The sequence below is a fragment of the Mobula birostris genome, chromosome 18 (assembly GCF_030028105.1).
Source record: "Mobula birostris isolate sMobBir1 chromosome 18, sMobBir1.hap1, whole genome shotgun sequence".
NCBI lineage: Eukaryota > Metazoa > Chordata > Chondrichthyes > Myliobatiformes > Myliobatidae > Mobula > Mobula birostris.
Genome location: NC_092387.1, coordinates 16840177 through 16859875, shown reverse-complemented (window position 1 = coordinate 16859875; position 19699 = coordinate 16840177). Strand labels below are relative to the sequence as shown.

At 44.4% G+C, this 19699-nt stretch overlaps 1 protein-coding gene across 4 annotated transcripts in view; it reads left to right on the top strand.

Moving 5' to 3' along the window:
* Positions 1 to 19699, top strand: part of gramd2aa (GRAM domain containing 2Aa) — a 50794-nt gene that overhangs the window by 28075 nt on the left and 3020 nt on the right. For 2 of the 4 annotated variants that reach the window (XM_072282271.1, XM_072282272.1), the window contains exons 7-12: positions 2496 to 2594; positions 6980 to 7051; positions 11796 to 11858; positions 13300 to 13459; positions 16253 to 16346; positions 17529 to 17636. In XM_072282271.1, the coding sequence (XP_072138372.1) occupies positions 2496 to 2594; positions 6980 to 7051; positions 11796 to 11858; positions 13300 to 13459; positions 16253 to 16346; positions 17529 to 17636 (596 nt within the window). Of the gene's footprint in view, positions 1 to 2495; positions 2595 to 6979; positions 7052 to 11795; positions 11859 to 13299; positions 13460 to 16252; positions 16347 to 17528; positions 17641 to 19699 lie in introns of those variants that run through there. The other 2 variants (XM_072282274.1, XM_072282273.1) reach the window with 2 other exon arrangements.

The window sequence follows — 19699 nt, the reverse complement described above, 5'->3', positions numbered from 1 at the left end:
TTGGGGCCAGGATAGGTTTTCAGAAATGTTGATTCCCAGGAACTTGAAACTGCTCACCCTTTTCACTGCTGATCCCTCGATGAGGACTGATGTGTGTTCTCCTGACTTCCCCTTCCCGAGGTCCACAGTCAACTCCTTGGCTTACTGACATTGAGTGCAAGGCTGTTGTAACACCACTAAACTAGCAGATCTATCTCACTTCTGTGGTCTTCCTCATCTGACATTCTGAAAGCAATAGTATCATCAGCAAATTTCTAGATAGTGTTTGAGCTGTGTCTAGCCACTCAGTCATGGGTATAGGCAGAGTAGAGCAGTGAGCTAAACATGCACCCTTGAAATATGCCATTGTTGATTGTCGGTGAGGAGGATATGTTATTTCTGATCCACACTGACTGGTCTCCTGATGAAGAAGTCAAGGTTCTGGTTGTAGAGGGAAGTACAGAGGCTCAGGCTTTGGAACTTGTTGATTAGAACTGAGGGCATGATGATGTTGAATGCTAAACAGCAGAGCCTGATGTAGGTGTTACTATTGTCCAGGTGATCCAAGATGAGTGGAGAGCCAGTGGGATTGCATCCTCTGTAGAACTGTTATGATGATAGGCCATTTGCAGTGGGTCCAGGTCCTTGCTTAGGCAAGAGTTGATTCTGGCCATGACCACCTTCTCTAAGCACTTCATCACAGTAGATGTGAATGCAACTGGGTGATAGTTGCTCACCTTGCTCTTCTTGGGCAGTGGTATGATTGTCACCTTTTTGAAGCAGATGAGAACGTTTGACATCAGCAGGGAGAGCTTGAAGATGTCCTTGACCGTTCCTACCAGTTGGTTGACACAGGTTTTCAGTGCCCTACCAGGTACACCATCAGGATCTGGCACCCTTGCAAGGGTTCACACTCCCTTGAAAGATGTTCTGCTGTCAACCTCCGAGACAAAAGATCACGGGGTCTCCGGGTGCTGTATGGATTAAGACTGGTCTAATTTTATTCTCTCTTTCAAAGCAAAAATTAAAAAGCATTGTGCTCACCTGGGAGTGAAGCATCACAACCATTCATGATGTTAGGTTTCGCCTTGCAGGAAGTAATGGCCTGCAAACCCCATCAGAACTGGTGTGCATCCGATTCTGTCCCTAACTTCAATTGGAATTGTTTTTTTTTGCTCTTAAAAAAGCTTTCTGTAGATCGTACCTGAACTACTTGTATAGTTCTGGGTCACTGTCTTGAATGATACAGATCTGGTTCACAGCAGACTACTCCCTGGTTCATCAGTGGCTTCTGGGTTAGGTATGTCTATTAGGTTCTCAAAGGCACGCACAGATCTTGGTGAACTCAGTGACCACTATGGCATAATCATTTGGATTCAAAGATGAATTCCTGAATATTGTGCAGTCCACTTGATTGCGAAGTTGCTCTGCTGCACATTAACCCAGTTTTCAACGACACAGTATGTTTTCGGGATCTCTGTGATTTGTCGATGATCGTGTGGAGTCAACTTGAGTGAATCCAAGGTGTTTGGGAACACGGGCAGACAGTATAAAATTTCACACAGTGTTACACCTCACCACCTGTGGTTGATGTGTGGAGACGTGCTGCCAGAGAAAGTTGTGCGATCAGTTACAGTCACCATGTATAAGAGGCATTTAGACAGGTACTTAAATAGGCAAAGCACAGAGGATACCAGTTAACACAATCTGCAGGAAGAACTTAGCTGGTCAATTAACATCTATGGGAGAGAAAGGAATTATCGACAGGTCCTGCTTTGACCTGGAACGTCAACAGTTCTTCTCCTCTCATGGATGCTGCTCGACCTGCTGAGTCCCTCCATCAGATTGTTGCCTCTTAAATATGGTGATTGCATCTGATCTGCAGAATTGTGTCTCCGTAGAAGGATACAATCCTAATTTGGGCAATTATGATTCGTGTAGGTGGGCAAAAGGTACATGGTGGCTTGTTTCTGTGCTGTGTGGAACTGATCATTGACTATTGAAAGGCCTCGACAGAGGGTACAGAAAGGGTGTTTACGTTATTGGAAGAGTCTAGGACCAAAGGGCACTGCCTCTAAATAGAGGGACATCCCTTGAGAACAGAGATGAGGAAATTCTTTAGCTCGAGGCTGGTGAAACCATACATTGCTACAGATGGCTGTGGAGGCCAAGTCACTTGGTCACTTTGAAGAAGAGGTTGATAGGTTCTTGATTAGGATTCATGTGAAAAGTTACAGGCAGAAAGCAAGAGAATGGGGTTAAGAAGGAAAGTTCATCAGCCATGATCAAATGGCGGAGATGACTCAATGGGCTGAATGGCCTAATTTGTTCCTAAATCTTATGATTTTATGATTCTCCGGCACTTGAAATGTCTTCAGTAGATCTGGTGTGAGGCTTGTTACATGACACAAGTAAGCTCCAATCTGTCCGTTCCATCTCCCTGTTTGTTCACCACACCATACCTGAAACGTAGGACAGATGAAGAAAAGAATGAGCTGTTGCTGTTTCCCTTTCAGGTCATGGCTTCGGTTACCTCGGTCGTACTGGTTAAGAAGCATCGGACAGGAGGGCTTCTGCCCAATGGACTTGTGATCAGAACAAGCTCAAATGAAAAGGTGGGGCCAAACATTGACTCTAGACCATGCCTGTGTTAGGTGGGAAGGAAATGCCCGACAGAGAACCACACCTTTAGTAGCAGAGATCATAAGGAAAGTGGGCTGCAAGATTTCCTCAAACCTCCTGCCCCCTATGTGCCCAATCCCTGGTTCCTACTGGCAAAGGTGCAGTGGGAAGAAATTTGGCCTAATCTAGCAGCACAATTCCCACAGGCCCATTTTCCCTTGGCGGTTCTGCACATTCTTCATAAAATGGCCTGAATTGTGACTAGTGCTTAAGTTATGACTAGACAACGGGGTGACCCATTTGGGCACCCTTTGAGAGAAGGGTAGTGCAGTCTGATGTGACCAGAATGAATATTAAATTTTCCTGAATGCTATTGGTATCGCTTTGCTTTGGAAACTGAAGTAGAAAACCATAGTTTATTAAAGATGCGACGTGTAGCAAAGCAAATATAGCTCCTCCTCGTTTAATGAAGTACACTTTTGATGGCATCATTTCTGGTTTATCTGCCACCCTCGTGCCTCTTGTTGTCATTCTGGAGACGTGCAGTCCTTTCATCCCCCATCTCTTCACCTCTTCTGCTGTTTGTTCTTTGTCTCTGATTCTGGAGATGTGCATTTCTCAGCTCCTTTGTCTCTTCTTCTCTCCTCCTGTGCCTGTTTTTGTCATTCTGGAGACATGTAGCCCTTTCATCCCCTGTCTCTTAAGCTCTTCTGCTGTTTGTTGTTTGTCTCTGATCCTGGAGACGTGCATACCTCTCCTCCTCTGTCTCTTCTTCTCTCATCTTTTTTTGTCCTGACTCTTTGATCCTGGAGTCGTGTGGCCCTGGCCTCATCTGATTCTTGTTCTCTCCCTCTCCTTGCCGCTACCCGACCACGTTTGGCGTCATCTCTTGACCGTAATGTCCCCCTTCCCTTTCCACGCGGCATAATTAGGCTGACCATTTTTTTTACCCTAATGCTGGATAGAAGATACAAAGCACTAACACCAAAGGATGCTGATTATTCTTGATGATGTGGTTGGTGCTCTCCTAAATGGACGTCATATGGTCACTGCTTCTTTTGACTGCAGCAAAGGGTTTTATGGGTGTCTCGAAGTATGTCATTACAATAAGATTTAATTATCTCTTATTGATGGGTGGCAGTTAGATCTGTCCCAATCCTGCACATGCTGATGGTGATTAGCAGAATGTGACCCCTCGAAATAGAGCTGCCCTGTCCTGCCCTTTTGCTCCGGTAGGTGTCGCTGCTGAGGCTGGCCATGCTGCGTCGGGCTGTCGCATCCCGATTTCCATTATGGCCGATTGGCTCTTGGTTGAAAGCCAGCCTGTTGATTTTTGGCGAATGAGCAATTTTATACGAATATATAACGCTGAACTTTGCCTGCATTCTGTAAGTTAGCATATTTTAATTTGATTTAGCCAAAAAAAGTGCTGCTGTAATGCACCATTTGCGCTAACTGGAGGTCACAGACAGACAGAGCATGAGAGTTTTAGTAGTATATAGATATGATTGGTGTATTATTATACACCTAGATCAAAAGATCTGCAGATGCTGGAAATCTGAAACAAAAACAGAAAATGTAGGAAACTCTCAGCAGCTGGTACTTTAACAATATGTCAAAGGCTTTTTGGTAGGTGCATGGCTAGGAAAAGTTTATTTATTTGGGCCAAACATAGGAAATGGGGCTAGCTTAAATAGAAGTTTGGGTTGACTTGGACCAGTTGGACTAAATGGCCTGATTCCATGCTGTATGACTTTTCTCAGAAAGAGAAAAGTTATTTCGTTTTGATTATCTCCGTCGGTTCTGATGAAACATTCACCTAGTCTCTCTTTCCATAGATGCTGCCTGACCTACTGAGAATTAGTTTTTATTTCATCATAAATGTCTGCTTTTCTACTCTGTTTTTTGAATCCCAGGATACTAATTGTTCTACAGATCACTCCCTCAACATTTGCATGTACCCACAGGTCCAGCGAATCGAGCACACCCTTGGAACATTGATTACCAATAGTCTGTTATTTGAAGGGTACAGTGGTTGGAAGCGTAAAAAAAAAAGGATGAAGGGAAAAGTGACAGTTCATGACAGACAAGGAAACTGAGGAATGTTCCTTGTAAAAATAGGAAGAGATCATTCAGCACCTCCCATATGTCCATTCAATAAGAATGTGAATGCTGTCTTACCCCATGCTGCTTTCCTGCATTAACTTCATTCCCTTAATTATTAAAGTAACAATCAATTATTGGGACCTCTTATCTCTTGTGCCTGTAACTTCTTTACTCTTGTACTCAAGTCCTTTCCTAATGAGGGCCTGTATCTAATAATTTACTGCATCTTTCAACAATTTGTATACAAGGTCCATCTGATTTTACAAGGGGAGCCAAATTTCCATGTTTATTAGTAAGTTTATTTCTTTTGGTTTTGGAGCCAACCAAAAGTATTTTACTTTTATCTTCATTTAGCTTTAGGAAATTATTGCTCGTTGATTTGTTTATTGCAGCCAGACCAGAAGTCAGAGAAGATGGGGTGTGATCATCATTAGGCTTAACCAAGGTGTGCAATTGTGTATCATCTGGAAATCAAGTTTATGCTCTCTAATGATGTCTCCGAAGGGGAGCATGTATAAGGATAAGAGTAGGAAACCAAGACAGCTTTCCCGAGCAACGCCAAAAGGTACTTTGTTAGAAAATTGGTCTATAGACAGATGAAAGATTTTCCCTCTAAGATATATGAATGAAACCATTTAAGGGCACTATCAGAGAGGCCAATCCAGTTCCTAATGTAATTTAGGACAATCTAGCCAATTGTGTGGAAGGAGCACTTGGATCTAGAGGAATTAGAACTGAGAATGTTGTCATCAGTGCTGAGTCTAATGTCACTGACAATTTTGGTAAAGGCTGTCTCAGTGCTGTGGTTTGCTTTAAAACCTGACTAACTTTTCTAGAATATTGTTTTCATTCAGAAAGTTGTTGAGTTGGCTGAAAATGACTTCCTCAGAAATCTTGCCCACTGAGGGAAGATTTGATATAGGTCCGTATTTAGCTGGTACCTTGATATCAAGGTTTGGCTTTTTAAGTAGGGGTTTGACAGCTGCAATTTTGAAGGCATCTTGGGAAAAAAACTCTAGTTTCAAGAGATGTGTCAATAATTTTCCAATGAAAGTGAAAACGTTATTAAGAGTCTTTTAAAAGTTTGGTAGGGAGAGGATTGAGACAGCAAGTAGCTGGTTTATTCTTTGTTACAATCTTGTAGAGTTCTGAATCAGAAATATTTGTAAATTTTAACAAGATTGCGCTCTTTTTAAGAGATTATCTTTAGAAGTTACTGGTACCTGTAGCTATACTCTTCCTAATGGAAGTAATTTTTTGAATTAAAAATTCCTGACATTTTGTGGCAAATGTTTGACTGAGCAATTATAGGCTGGAGCAGGGTTAAACAGTTAGTTTATAGTTGAGAACAGTATTGCTGCTATTCCCTGTAGTAATCTTGGAAAAATCGACTCTTCTTGCAGAGCATATATCAATGTTAAGAGAGTCTAGTTTTTCCTTAAACATTACAGTGGACCCAGTCTTCTTCAATCTTCTCTCAGCTACTATGCATGCTCTCTTGAGTTTGTGGACCATGGTGACCTTTTACTAAGCAAAAGGTAAAGCACTGAAGAAGAAAGAACCTAATAGAGGAGAGTGGGCCAGGGGAGAAAGGGAATGAGGAGGACACGGGGGGTGGGGTGTGTGGAGGTGATAGGCAAGGTAGGAGAAGTGACAGCTAAGAGGGGAGCTGGAGTGGGAATGGAAGGAGAATGAAGGTGGAGGGGAAAAATTACTGTAAGTTAAAGAAATTACGCCACAAGGTTGGAGGCTACCCAGTTGGAATATGAGGTGTTGCTCCTCCAACTTGAGAATGGCCTCATTGAGGCAGTAGAGGAGACCTGGACTGACATGTCAGAATGGGAATGGGGATTGGAATTAAAATGGTTGCATTGGGAAATCCTGCTTGTTGCAGGAGTGAAGGTGCTCGACAAGTGAAGGTACTTTTCCTAATCTTCATCGAGTCTCACCGATGTAGAGGAGTCTGCGCTAGGAGCACAAGATGCAGTGTGCTGGCTTACCTGCTGAGTTCCTCCAGCATTTTGTATGTATTACTGTTGATTTCCAGCATCTGAAGAATTTCTTGTGTTTATGTTTTGTATCTTCTGCCCGATAGGAGAAAGGAACAGAGAGAATGTCGAGGATGAGTGTGGTCTTTGATTATGCTGGCTGCTTTGCTGATGCAGTTAGAAGTATCTACAGAGTCCATGGAGGTGAAGCTGTTTCCTGTGATGTGGGTTAAGCACTGAGGATTTGTACTCTGTTTAATAAGCTTCTCTACTCTTTCCTGCAGTACATCTTCGTCTCCTTCATCTCGAGGGACAGTGTCTACGATGTGTTGAAGCAGGTCTGCTCACACTTACAGGTAGGGTCTCAGTTCAGTTCGCGCCCTCCGTCTCTGCCTAATGTGCAAGTGACTAGTCAATGAGGGGAGCCACCTTCTGGTTCCAGTCCACATCTATGAACACACAGCTGGGGGCTGGCACTGGGGAAATGTGACCGACTCTCCAGTAAGAGTCATGCCACATAGATCCCACAGCACCGCTTTGAAGAGTAGGGTGTACTCCCTGGGATCCAACCCATTATTTATTCCCTGTAGCGCAGATCAGCCAGTGGTTGTCATGTTAATGGTGGGGTCTTGCTGTGTGTAAAATGACAACCTCTACAGTCAAAACAAAATTACAACTGGGCATACGTTGAATTGGTGTGGTTTTAAAAAAAAAAAAAAAAAATTGCTTTTCTTGTGTCTGTCTTGTACAAGACACGAAGTGCTCTACAGGTACTATAGATGAACTATGCTCATCTCATAACTGAAATTCTCTAGAATGTTACACTATAAATACAAGCTTTCTTCTCTATTCTCACTTTATTAATGGCTTTGCCTTCAGCAGCTGAGCCTGAAGCTCTGGGGTTTCCTCTCTAAATGTCTCAAACCCACCGCCCCCCCCCCCCTTTTTTTCCCTCCTTTAAGACACTTGCTCATCTGCCACATTGCATTTGAGCTTGTTACTATAAACTGCCTTTAGGCATTTCATTATCATAAGCATGCTATTCCTATACAATGTACGTGTTGACTTGGAATATTTGAAATTCCTCTGTGGTTTCAAGTTTATTGTGAGAAAGGTTTCCAGGTCCTATGTGTTATCTTCCATTTTGCTGTTATGATCAACACAATGTTAAAGAATTGATTTATCTTTTAATGGTTACCTCAGTAGTGAGACAGTCGACCTGCAAGCATTAGTACTCGATGTCAGCGGTCCCCAACCACCAAAGCATGTGCTACTGGGCCACGAGGAAACCTTTCCGCATTCCCTGTCACGCCCACTGTTGAGCCATTATGCACGCGAGGTTATTATGCACCGGAGGTCATTACGCACGCAATGTCATTACCTGCGCGTCATCCATGTCAGCGTGGGAAGGAGATCAACTCCTCGAGCTTGCAAATGATGGCGGGCTGAAAAGTATGTTTGACATAACGTCTCTGCCGGCATTCTGGATCAAAGTCAAGGCTAAATATCCTGAGATAGCCACAAAAGCACTGAAAACGTTGCTTCCATTTCCAACATATCTCTGCAATGAATGCAACGAAAACTAAATTGCGGAATAGACTGGACATAAGGAATTCCCTTCGAGTATCGCTGTCTCCCATCACCCCTCGATAGGACCGTCTTGTTGCAGGGAAACAAGCCCAGGGCTCCCACTGATTCAGCGATATTGGTGTGTTGCAATGATTTGATGTGTTCATATGCGGAAAATATGTGCCGTGTGTTTAATATCCAAACGTTACTCAAAATGTTATGATGCTATTGACTTATAAGTGACTTATAACCATATAACAATTACGGCACGGAAATAGGCCATCTCTGCCCTTCTAGTCCGTGCCGAACACTACTCTCACCTAGTCCCAACGACCTGCACTCAGCCCATAAACCTCCATTCCTTTCCTGCCCATATACCTGTCCAATTTTTCTTTAAATAATAGTATCGAACCTGCCTCAACCACTTGTACGGGAAGTTCGTTCAACACTTACTTCAAGCTCCCCTGTCCTCCCCTGATAATTGACTTATCACTGTATTCATGCGAGGAAAATATGCGCTGTGTTTAATATTAAATTCGTTAGATAAATCCTTTGGAAGCGAAATTGCGTGTATTAGCCACCTATCACCTATATTCCTGTCGTGATTAACACCACCCCCCCCGAACAGAATCGCCAAAAACGATTTGTAGAAAAAAATCAGCACATACACGCATGCGCACACAGGTGCCCGCGCAAGGCTTCATGGTCATTGTAGTCTTTCTCGGGGTAAACACAACGTATTTGACTGCTACTCTTGTCCGTTGGCAGCCCTACCCCCCCCCCCCCCCTGGGGTCGGCCGGTATGCAAGAATATTGTCAATATTAAACCGGCCCGCAGTGCAAAAAAGGTTGGGGACCCCTGCTCAATGTCATCAAGCACTCAGATTGCTCTACCTGTGGCTGTGCGAATATTTAAATATTTATATACAACATACAGGACTCCTGGTCTTTACACGATTGCAGTACACCTCTCTGGTATATGCCCAATATCTCACTGGCATAACAGGTTTGCATAGTTCTGATGATCAGTGCAAGTTCTTTAAGAATTAACCAATCTCTTTCTGGATTGATCTACTCGAGGTAAGAGCAAAGGTCAGAACTATTTGGCAAGCTTCACCATTCTTTACAATCTAGGTGTAAATGATCTGGCAGCCTACAATAAGGGATGTCCCACGTTACAAATGGTCACTAATTGCTAGATAGATTGCATTGCCCTGTTAGTCCTGTGGATGTTTTCAGTCTTCCTGCTGTCTTGAAAGAGGTTGCTGCATCTATGCATTTGAAGTCACCACAGAAATTAGGCCTGATACTTGCCTATTTATGATTAGATTAGACTTGGAGCATTAAAAGTTACTGTTCAGTATTTCAGCCCCAAAAAGGGAATGTCTAAATGTGCATCAGTCTGCTGGAGGAACTCAGCAGGTCAAGCAGCATCTTCGAGGGAGAGGGAGGAGGAGTGGCTGGATGTTCAAGGTTGAAACCCTGTATCAGGGCTTTAGCTTAGTCATTCCTGTAGATGTTCTCAGAAGTTTTCAAATGTGGGTACTTAATATTCTTCCTGTCAGACTCTCTTTCTAAATCACTACCAGAAGGTGAGGAGGATACAGTGAAGCTAACAGAATTCTTACAGGCTCACGGATGGGTTGCAAAGAGGATTCCCTTGGCCATGCTGCCTAGATCTGGGATACAGGCTCAGTTAATGGGTAGACTGTTTAGGAGTGAGATGAGAATTTTTTTCACGTGAGAACATGGGAATTTGTAAGTCATATGGTCTAAAAGAGTCATACAGTGCAGAAATTGGCCCTTCAGCCCGTCTCTTCCATGCTGACCTCTGTCAATCCATATTCACTTACCCAGGTTACATACTGGCCCTTCTATGCCTTGCCTGGACGATCTAAATTCCTCTGAAATATAATTGTACCTGATTCCACCACCACCTCAGTGTACACCTGAGATATCAACCACTTTGGGTTTTTTAAAAAAAACTTTCCCCTCAGGGCTCCTCAACACTCATCCTAAACCTATGCTTTTTTGTTCTTGATATCCTTTGAATGGGATAAAAGATTCTGCCTATGTTTTCCATGTGTCTCTATCAGGTCACCACTCAGGCTCCTTTGCTCCAGGGAAAACAAGTCTAGCCTATCCAATCTCTCCCCATAACCAAAGTCTTCCAATCCAGGCAATGTTCTGATGGCTCCTCTGTTTCCTCTCCAGCTGTGCAATGTGCTGAGTTCATTCAGAACACAGAACAATAAGACCAAAGAATCGTACAGCACACCTCATTCTTGCCAATTGTGATGCTTATCCCATCTGCGCACTTTAAGCCCACATCCTTTCCTATCCTGTACGAACACTTTTTTTAATGTTATGATTTCTGAATTTTAAGTGAATTGAGTGGTAATGAGGATGGGGCAGGAAATCAAATTTTGAGATAAAAGCAATAAACACAAAATACTGGAGGAACTTGGCAAATCAGGCAGCATCAATTGAGGAAATAAGCAGACAATGTTTGAGGCTGATGAAGAGTTTATTCCCCTCCACAGATGCCACCTGACATGCTCTGAGAGAGAGAGAGAGAGAGAGAGAGAGAGAGAGAGAGAGATGCTTAAGATTTCCTGCATCTGTAAGTCGTAAACAAGAGAAGATCTGCAGACGCTGAAAATCCAAGCAATACGCAAAATACTGGAGGAACTCAGCAGGTCAGGCAGCATCCATGGAAAAGAGTACAGTTAACATTTCAGACCAAGATCCTTCATCAGGGCTCATGGATGAGGGGTTTCGGCCCAAAGTGTTGACTGTACTCTTTTTATTCTCCCCCATAGATACTGCTTTGCCTGCTGAGTTCCTCCAGCATTTTGTGTGTGTTGATCTGTAGAATCTCTTGTGTTTCTGGGGAAAGATCAGCTATGATCTTGATGGCAGAGTAAAGGGTTCAGTTGACCTGCGGCTGTTGCCACTTCTGGTGTTCTTATGGATCTACAGATGATGGTGTCTTCTGTGACTGCTGCCCTCAAACTGGGTGTTAGACATTGGAAGTTTGGCAGCTGCTGTTAGAGTAGCCGGGACGATTGACTGCAGTACATTTAGAAGGTGGTGGACAGTGGAGCTGTGGTGTGCTTGTGGTGGAGGAAGCGAATGTTTAGGGTGGCAGGCAGGGTGCCAATCTTGCAGCTGCTTTGTTCTGGATGTTGTCTAACTTCTTGAAAGTTGCTAAAGCTGCATTCATCAGGAATGTGGAGAGAATCCACCGCACTTCTGACTAATAAATGGTGGAAAGACCCCTCAGTGTCAAGAGGAGAGTCACTCATCTGATCCCCATCCCTACCAGGACAGCACAGAGGCAAAGTGCTTTTGATTACTATAAACGTAAGAAGTTCCGTAAAGTGCAATTTCATATCATAGGTGTGTGACTATCTGAGTTCTGAGGTACTGGTTCCACTTTGGAAGGTAGCATTGCCTCCTTTCTGGTGTTGCACTGGTAGAATCGTTCATTCTCTTGGCAGCTCATTTACTGGCCATTCTCTGTTTCAGGATAACAGTAAGAAGAGCTTGAGTGTGGGCTTGGGCACGGACACATTGGATTCCCATCCTTCGGTGAGTTGATTTCTGGGGGTTTAGATTTTTAACCTGTCTTAATTTTTGGAGCAATTTTCTCCTTCGTCCCAAGAAACCTGATGCTGGAATAGTGCTGACCCTGAGGTTACCACATAAAAGTATTGGATGAGGAACCACACAATGGTGGTCAAAATGGGATATGCCAGAATAATTACTGAATTCTCCTGAGAGCCCCTATGTACAACACCTACAGCACTTGCAAGTCTCATTCATTATCACTTCATCAAAAAGTTGGTTATGTTATTGGCTATAATCAGAGCAGGGTGTCTTTTATTAAGAAGGCTCACCAATGTCTCTACTTCAGGAGGCTAACAACATTTGGTATTTTCCTGTCTACCCTTACCAATTTTTATCGATGCACCATAGAAAGTATCCCATCTAGATGCATAATGGCTTGGTAGGGGAACTGCTCAGCACGAGACTACAAGAAACTATATAGGCATGGAAACAGCTCAGCATATCACGGAAACCATCCTTCCCTCCATGGACTCTGTCTGCATTTTTCACTGCCTCAGTAAAGCAACCAATGTAAGCAAAGATCCCATCCACCTCGGACATACTCTGTTCTCCCCTCCCCTCTTCCTTTGGGCAGAAGATAAAACAAGCATGAAAGCCTGTCCTACCAGCCTCAAGAACAGCTTCCACATCTTTCCTGTAATGTGGTGACCAGACCAGTCAAGCCGTGGCTAAGCTTTTCTTCTCGTGGAAGGAGGCCGCTTGGCCCATCAAGTCTATGCTGGTTCACAGAACAATCCTGTTAATCCCATTCTTGCACTCACTTATCAACTCTCTCCTTCCCATCAGTTTCCCCTCCCTGATTTCCACCCCCACCACCACCATCCACCAACACTAGCAACAATTTACAGCAGTTAATTAACCTAATGAACTGTCCATCCATGGGATGTGGGAGGAAATGAGCTCCCAGCAGAAGTCCACATGGACACAGGGAGAATGTGCACCCTGCCAGCCCCCCAGAGGTCAGCATCAAACTAACCTCTGTATTACTTTAGAGGATCTGCTGACATGTTCTCCCTCTGTACTTCCACAACACTTGCTATTCTGCTATTTATTGTGCACTTAAATAGCAGAACTATATTAAACTTGCCAGGTTTTGGGCGCATGACACTATCCCTCATCTGATTGGCCAGCAGCTCCAGTACAACACCTTCCTAATTGGTCATTGACTTGAAATGTTAACTCTGCGTCTCTCTTCAGATGCTGCCTGAGCCGTTAAGTACACCCAGCATCTTCCCTCTTCTTTATAAATTAGTCTCACCTTTGTGAGGTAATAGGTAGAAAGCCCAAGGCGGGCAGTGGAGTTGCACTTGTCTATTGTCAGTGTTGTCATTAGCCATGGTGTCATTGCTCACAGTCCGTGGCGCTATTATTGGGTGAGATTACTTTCTGTGCTGTTTCTCAGGAAGGCTATAGGTTACATTTGGAGTGGAAAAGAAAACTATCTAATGGCTCCTCATCCTCACAGCCTGAAACAGAACACCAGTCGCTGCTGGGAAACTCCACCAGCAGCCTGAGTACTCCAGAGGTGGAGAGCTCCAGCTGCAACAGTCAGACCTTCAGAGGTTAGTACAGAGTCTGGGTTACACCTTGTCAGCATATAACCGGCATTTACGGGTATGCAGTGAGGGACCAGTGTGTGTCAGCAGAGACCACACAGGAGAGTGCAGCTGGTAGAGCCACTGCCTCACAGATCCAGTGATACTGGTTCGATCCTGATCTCGGGTGCTCTCTGTGTGGAGTTTCCCTCCTCAGATGCTCCTGTTTCCATAAGACAAAGGAGCAGAATTTGGCCATTTGGTCCATCAAGTCTGCTCTGCCATTCTAACATGGCTGATCTATTTTCCCATCGAACCCATTCTTCTGTCTTCTCCCTGTAACTTTTGATGCCTTTACTAATCAAGAACCAATTAATCTCTGCTTTGAGCATACCCAGTGTGTTGGCCTCCATAGCCATCTGTGGTAATGAATTCCACAGATTCACTGTCTTCTGGCTGAAGAAATTCCTCCTTGTCTCTGTTCTAAAGGGACATCCTTGTGTTCTGAGACCATGCCCTCTGGTCCTAGACATTCCCACAGTTGGTAGCATCCGCTCTATGTAGGATGTGTTTTCTCCCACAACCCAAAGAAAGTAGCTTAATCATTCTCCAGATTGTGTGAGGAGTAAAATGTGGGGGGGTATGTTTATGAGAATAAATTTGATTTGGGGTAGATTCAACTTGCTGCCTGCTTCCAAGCTGAGAGTTAGTTTGGGAAGGTGTGCAAGGTTGTCCTCACCTGGAAATGGACTCAGCAAAATATGGGATTAGCAGAAGTGAAGTGAGACCACACTTGGTGTATTGCTTGGTTTTGATCGCCCGGGAATGTCACTAAGCTGGAGAAGATGCAGTAAGAGATGTTAGAGAGGCTGGAGGGCTTGAATTGCAAAGAGGGACTGAGAGCCTAGGACTTTTTTTTTTTCGCTGAAGTGGGGGAAGATGAGGAGAGACCTTAAAGAAGTTTATAAAATCATGAAGCACACTGATGAGGTCAGTCTTCTTCCTAGGGTAGGGGAGCCTGAAACTAGAGGGCACAGGTTTGTGAGAGGGGAAAGGTTTAAACTTACATTTGCATAAAGGGTGGTATGTATATGAAGTGTGTATCATTTCACTGCTTAAAATAATTTTCGACAGGTATCTGGTTAGGAACGGTTTTGAGGGAAATGACCCAAAAACAAGCAAATGGGAGGAGCTGAGGTAGATGGCTTGCCCAACATAGTCAAGTTGGACAGAAGGGCCTGTTTCTTTGCTGTATAACTGTGACTCTGTAAGTTACATTTCTAGAAGGGCCTTAAAAATACCAACAATGATCGGCAGCAGGTTAAAGTGGGAAACAAGCAAAGCATACACAGACAAGAGAGAATCTGCAGATGCTGGAAATCCGAGCAACACACACGAAATGCTGGGGGAGCTCAGCAGGCCAGGCAGCATCTATGGGGGGGCGGGGGAGTACAGTGAGTGTTTCGGCCGAAATCCTTCGCAGGACTGGAGAAAAGAGCTGAGGAGTGGATTTAAAAGGTTGGGTGAGAGGAGAGAGAAACACAAGCTAATAGGTGAAACCTGGAGGGGGAGGGATGAAGCAAAGAGCTGAGAAGTTGACTGATGAAAGAGACAGAAGGTCATGGAAGGAAGAAAAAGGCAGGAGGAGCACCAGAGGTGGTCGATAGGCAGGCGGGGAGATAAAGGTGAGAGAGGGAAAATGGGATGGGAAATGGTGAAGGGGGGAGGGTGGGGGGCATTACCTGAAGTTTGAGAAATCGATGTTCATGCCATCAGGCTGGAGGCTACCCAAATGGAATATAAGGTGTTGTTCCTCCAACCTAAGTGTGGCCTCACCACGACAGAGGAGGAGGCCATTGATGGATATCAGTGAAACCCGACATAGTTTGGAAGACCACTTTGCGGGGCACTTACGCTCCGTCCACCAGAACAAGCGGGATCTCCCATTGACCACCCACTCTAATTCTACTTCCTATTCCCATTCCAATATGTCCACCCATGGCCACCTCCACGGCTGTGATGAGGCCACACTTGGGTTGAAGGAACATCGTCTCGTATTCCGTTTGGGTAACCTCCAACCTGATGCATGAACATCATTTTTCAAACTCCCAGTAATGCACCCCAACCCCCCCCTTCACCATTCCCCATCCTTTTTTTTCCCCTCTCCTCCCTCACCTTATCTCTTGCCTACCCATTGCCTCCCTCTGGTGCCCCTTCCCCCTTTTCATCCTTCCATGGCCTTCTGTCACTTTCATCAATCAACTTCCCAGCTCTTTACTTCATCCTTCCTCCTCCTCCAGGTTTCACCTATCACCTGGTGTTTCTCTCTTCCCTCCTCCACCTCTTAAATCTACTTCTCAGCTTTCTTTTGTCCTGCCGAAGGGTTTTGGCCCTAAGTGTCGACTGTGCTTTTTTTTTCCCATAGAGGCTGCATGCCCTGCTGAGTTCCTCCAGCTGAAAGCATGCTCAGGCAAAAGCTTTAGGAAGAGCGAGCAGGCAAGGGAAGCTGCAGGTTGTGCAGTTGGGACGGAGGTAGTGGGGACGTGGGGAGTTGCCTTTCAGAGACAGAAGACCCTCGGAGCTGAACACAGAATGAGAATGTTTGCAACCCAGATGTGGCTGTATCTGAAGCCGGAGTATTCGGCCACTATAGATCAGGGAGTAGATCTGCAGTTAGTGTATTTGGCTGCAGCGGTGGATGGAGGGTAAAGGAAAGCAGAATGATGGTAAGACAGTGGGATGTGTACCTTTATTAAGTAAATGTACAAGTGTGTGCCCTGTTGCCTCTCATTCCATATTCTGTATGCTTCCGTCTTTCAGAAAGACTGGTGAAGAAAGAAAAAATACTTGAATTAGATTCAGTCAAAGGAATCAGCCAAGTAGAATATCGAATACTCAGGATATTAATTGTCATGTGAGTATTGAATAGTGTCTCACATATCACGTGGGGTGAAAGGAGTGGGAATGTGGTACTGTCTTCCAAGGTAGATTGTGATCGTCAGGACTCCAAACTTTGTCACCTCCTAGACAAGTCACTTGCCCTCCAGGAGCACCTACACACTTCTGAATAGAGGTGCTCCAGGAAGCAAATGAAGATTGTTTTTTTTTTTCATATTGCCTAAAATCTGACCAATGAACTCCATTATAACAAGCAGCCTTCAGTATTTAAAACCTGGTGTTGAATTGATGCTGTAATTAAAGTGTGATTAAATCATCCTCAAAATCAGGTTTAATATCACCAGCATAACTTGTGAAATTTGTTAAGTTTACGGCAGCAGTACAATGCAATACATGTTAATATAGTGAAAAAATAGACATTTTAAAGAATTAGTGAGGTAGTGTTCATGGATTCAATGTCCATTCAGAAATCAGATGGCAGAGCGGAAGAAGCTGTCCTGTATCGCTGAGTGTGTGCCTTCAAGCTCCTGTACGTCCTTGCTGATGATACCAATAAGATGAGGCCACATCCTTGGTCCTTGATGATGGATGTGGCTCCTTGAAGATGTCCTGGATACTACAGAAGCAAATGCCCATGATGGAGCTGACTGATTCTACAACTCTCTGCAGCTTACTTTGATCCTGTGTAGTAGCCTCCCTACACTTACCAGACGCTGATGCAGCCAGTTATGTTCATGTTAGTTACACTGCCAGTAACGGGGATAATTTTGAAGCTACAAACAATCCACTAGAGGAACTTGGCAGGTCAAACACTGACAATTCCTTTCCTCCCACGGATGCTGTTCAACCCGCTGAGTTCCTCCAGCAGGTTTTCTGTTGCTCCAGATTTCAACATCTCCAGCCTCTTGTGTCTCTTAGTTCTGAAGCTTCCATACACTGAATGGCCTTATTAAGCTCCTGTGATCTTAGTCTACGGAGCACGATGTTTACACAGCCTCCTGTGTAAACATCATGCACCATAGGTAGAACATCCTGTGGTTTTTCAGCTGTGAACCATTTGCATTAAAAACACTCATATCTTTCACATCTTGCGGCAGCATTATGAAAGAGTTACCTGTTGTTGAGGGAAGAATGACTTCTGTTTTGCAGGTTCATTTGTTTTCCAATGTGTGGACTGACATTGTTTATATTTTTCCAGCGTCATTTTTCTCTTGGCATCCTCCATTTACATGACATACAGAGTGTTCTCACTGGAACAACAGTTGGGACTCCTGGACACAGCCTCCCAGTCACCCACCCACAAGAGGTAAGCTGGTAGCCTGGATCTGGACAAATTTAACCATTCAATCTCCATGCACCAGAACAGGGACATTTTGCTCTGTGGTAACTTATCAGGGTGGGTTTGGAAGCAGAGCGATCTTGCTCTGCTTTGCAGCTCAAACATTGGGGTAGAGTTGAAGCCTGTTGCCCAATAAAGCCTCCTGACATCCTGTTCACACACAGGGTAAGACAAGAAGCCCCCTTAATGTCTATTTCCTGCTTGTATATCACCCAGCAACTTTGGCCATTTCTGAATTTCCTGTAAACATCTGCTGCAAAGTGTTTTCAGATGGACCATTGTGGGTGTCGGAGAAACAGAGATACACACTGTAGTGACTTATCGGAAATGTATCTGCTCTCAGTATCTCAAATCAGGTTTATTATCAGTGACGTGAAATTTGTTGTTTTGTAGCAGCAGTACTGTACAGGAAATAAAAATAAAACAAAAGAAATAGTGCAGAAGAGGAACAGAAGGGTAGTTGTCATGAAAACTGTTCAGAAATCTGATGGTGGATGGGGAAGAATCTGTTCCTAAAACATAGATTGTGGGTTTTCAGGCTCCTGTACCTCTTCTCCATTGGTAATAATGAGCAAAGGTCATATCCTAGGTGCTGAGGGCAGTGGTGCTGACCAGTTCTGAGATTAACAGTAAATATTCCTGTTCATACCAAAATTCCCAGCTTGAAGCTTGTTGCTTAGAGTCTTAACAGCAGCACACGTATGGCTAGAAAAGCTCAGCAGGTCAGGCAGCATCTGTGGATAGATACTGCATATATATTTAATCCCTCTATTTACAAAGTTGTGCCGCAAGTGGTTTCTTAACCACGTCGTCCACTTGCACACTGACTTTCACAGAGTATTCACCCACCTCAAACTGGTTACTGATACCAACCTTCAAACTGTTCCTACTAAAATTTGACCCTTGTCCAACCTGAACTGCGTCTGCCAGCTGCTGCCCAAATCTCATGGTAGATTCTCTGCCGTCCGCCTCACTGTATTATCACATTGATAGCATATATTTCACCCCCTGTAGCCAGATCATTTATATATTATTGGAAACACTCTGGTCCCACTGTGGACTCAGAGTTACACAGACTGGAAACAGGCACTTTGGCCCCATACATCACAAGCAGTGGGCACTTGTCCATATTGATCACACCTTCCACTTCTTGGCCCCTTCTCTACCTGGGTGATTTATGTGCTTAGCTTGACACTTAATAAATGCTCTCAGCAGCTCTGCTTCTGCCACTTCCTCTGGTGTGTGTTCCACATACTCACTGTTCTCTCTGGGTGAAGAAGGTCCCTACCACACATGTCACTATAGTCTGAAGATAATCCAATTGCCTCATGAAATTGCATACCAAAGTTACCAGCTGTATAATGTGCTTCCATTGTCCAAGAGTCCATGATAAGTTACCAAGTTCTCCTGAGAAGCCTCTACGTAAAACCTTTATGGTAGAGTCTGTAGGGTTCTCTCATCGTCACTTCACTTCATCAAAATGTGGTTCAGGTTATTGGACGTAATCAGGGCTAGGTGTCTGTTATCGACCCATACTTCCCCCTCAGTCTCTGTTTTCCCATTGTTGATATTGGGCCTCTAGTTACCAGGTTCATCTCCCTGTTCCCCCCCCACCCCCACCCCACTTCCGTTGGCCAGGGTGTAGAAGGGTTAAATCCTCTGGAACTTCCCAAAGTCCAAAAAGGTCCTGAGTCTTTTTCCATTGACACTTCTCCATCAGCCATGAGGCACCACAGTAGTGTAGCGGCTCGCGCAATGGTATTACAGCTGGGAGCGTCAGAGCTCAGAGTGCAATCCCAGCTACCCCTGTAAGGAGCCTGTACGTTCTCCTTGTGGGACGTGTGCTCCGGTTTCCCCCAACAGTCCAAAGAGACACCTGTTAGTAGGTTAATTAGTCATTGTGAATTGTCCTGTGATTAGGTTAGGGTTAAATCAGCGCTGTTGGGGATTTTTGGCCAGTGTGGCTTGAAGGGCCTATTCTGTGCTGTATCTCTTAAGTAAAGTAAAATAACCACGGTGAAGGCAGTTCA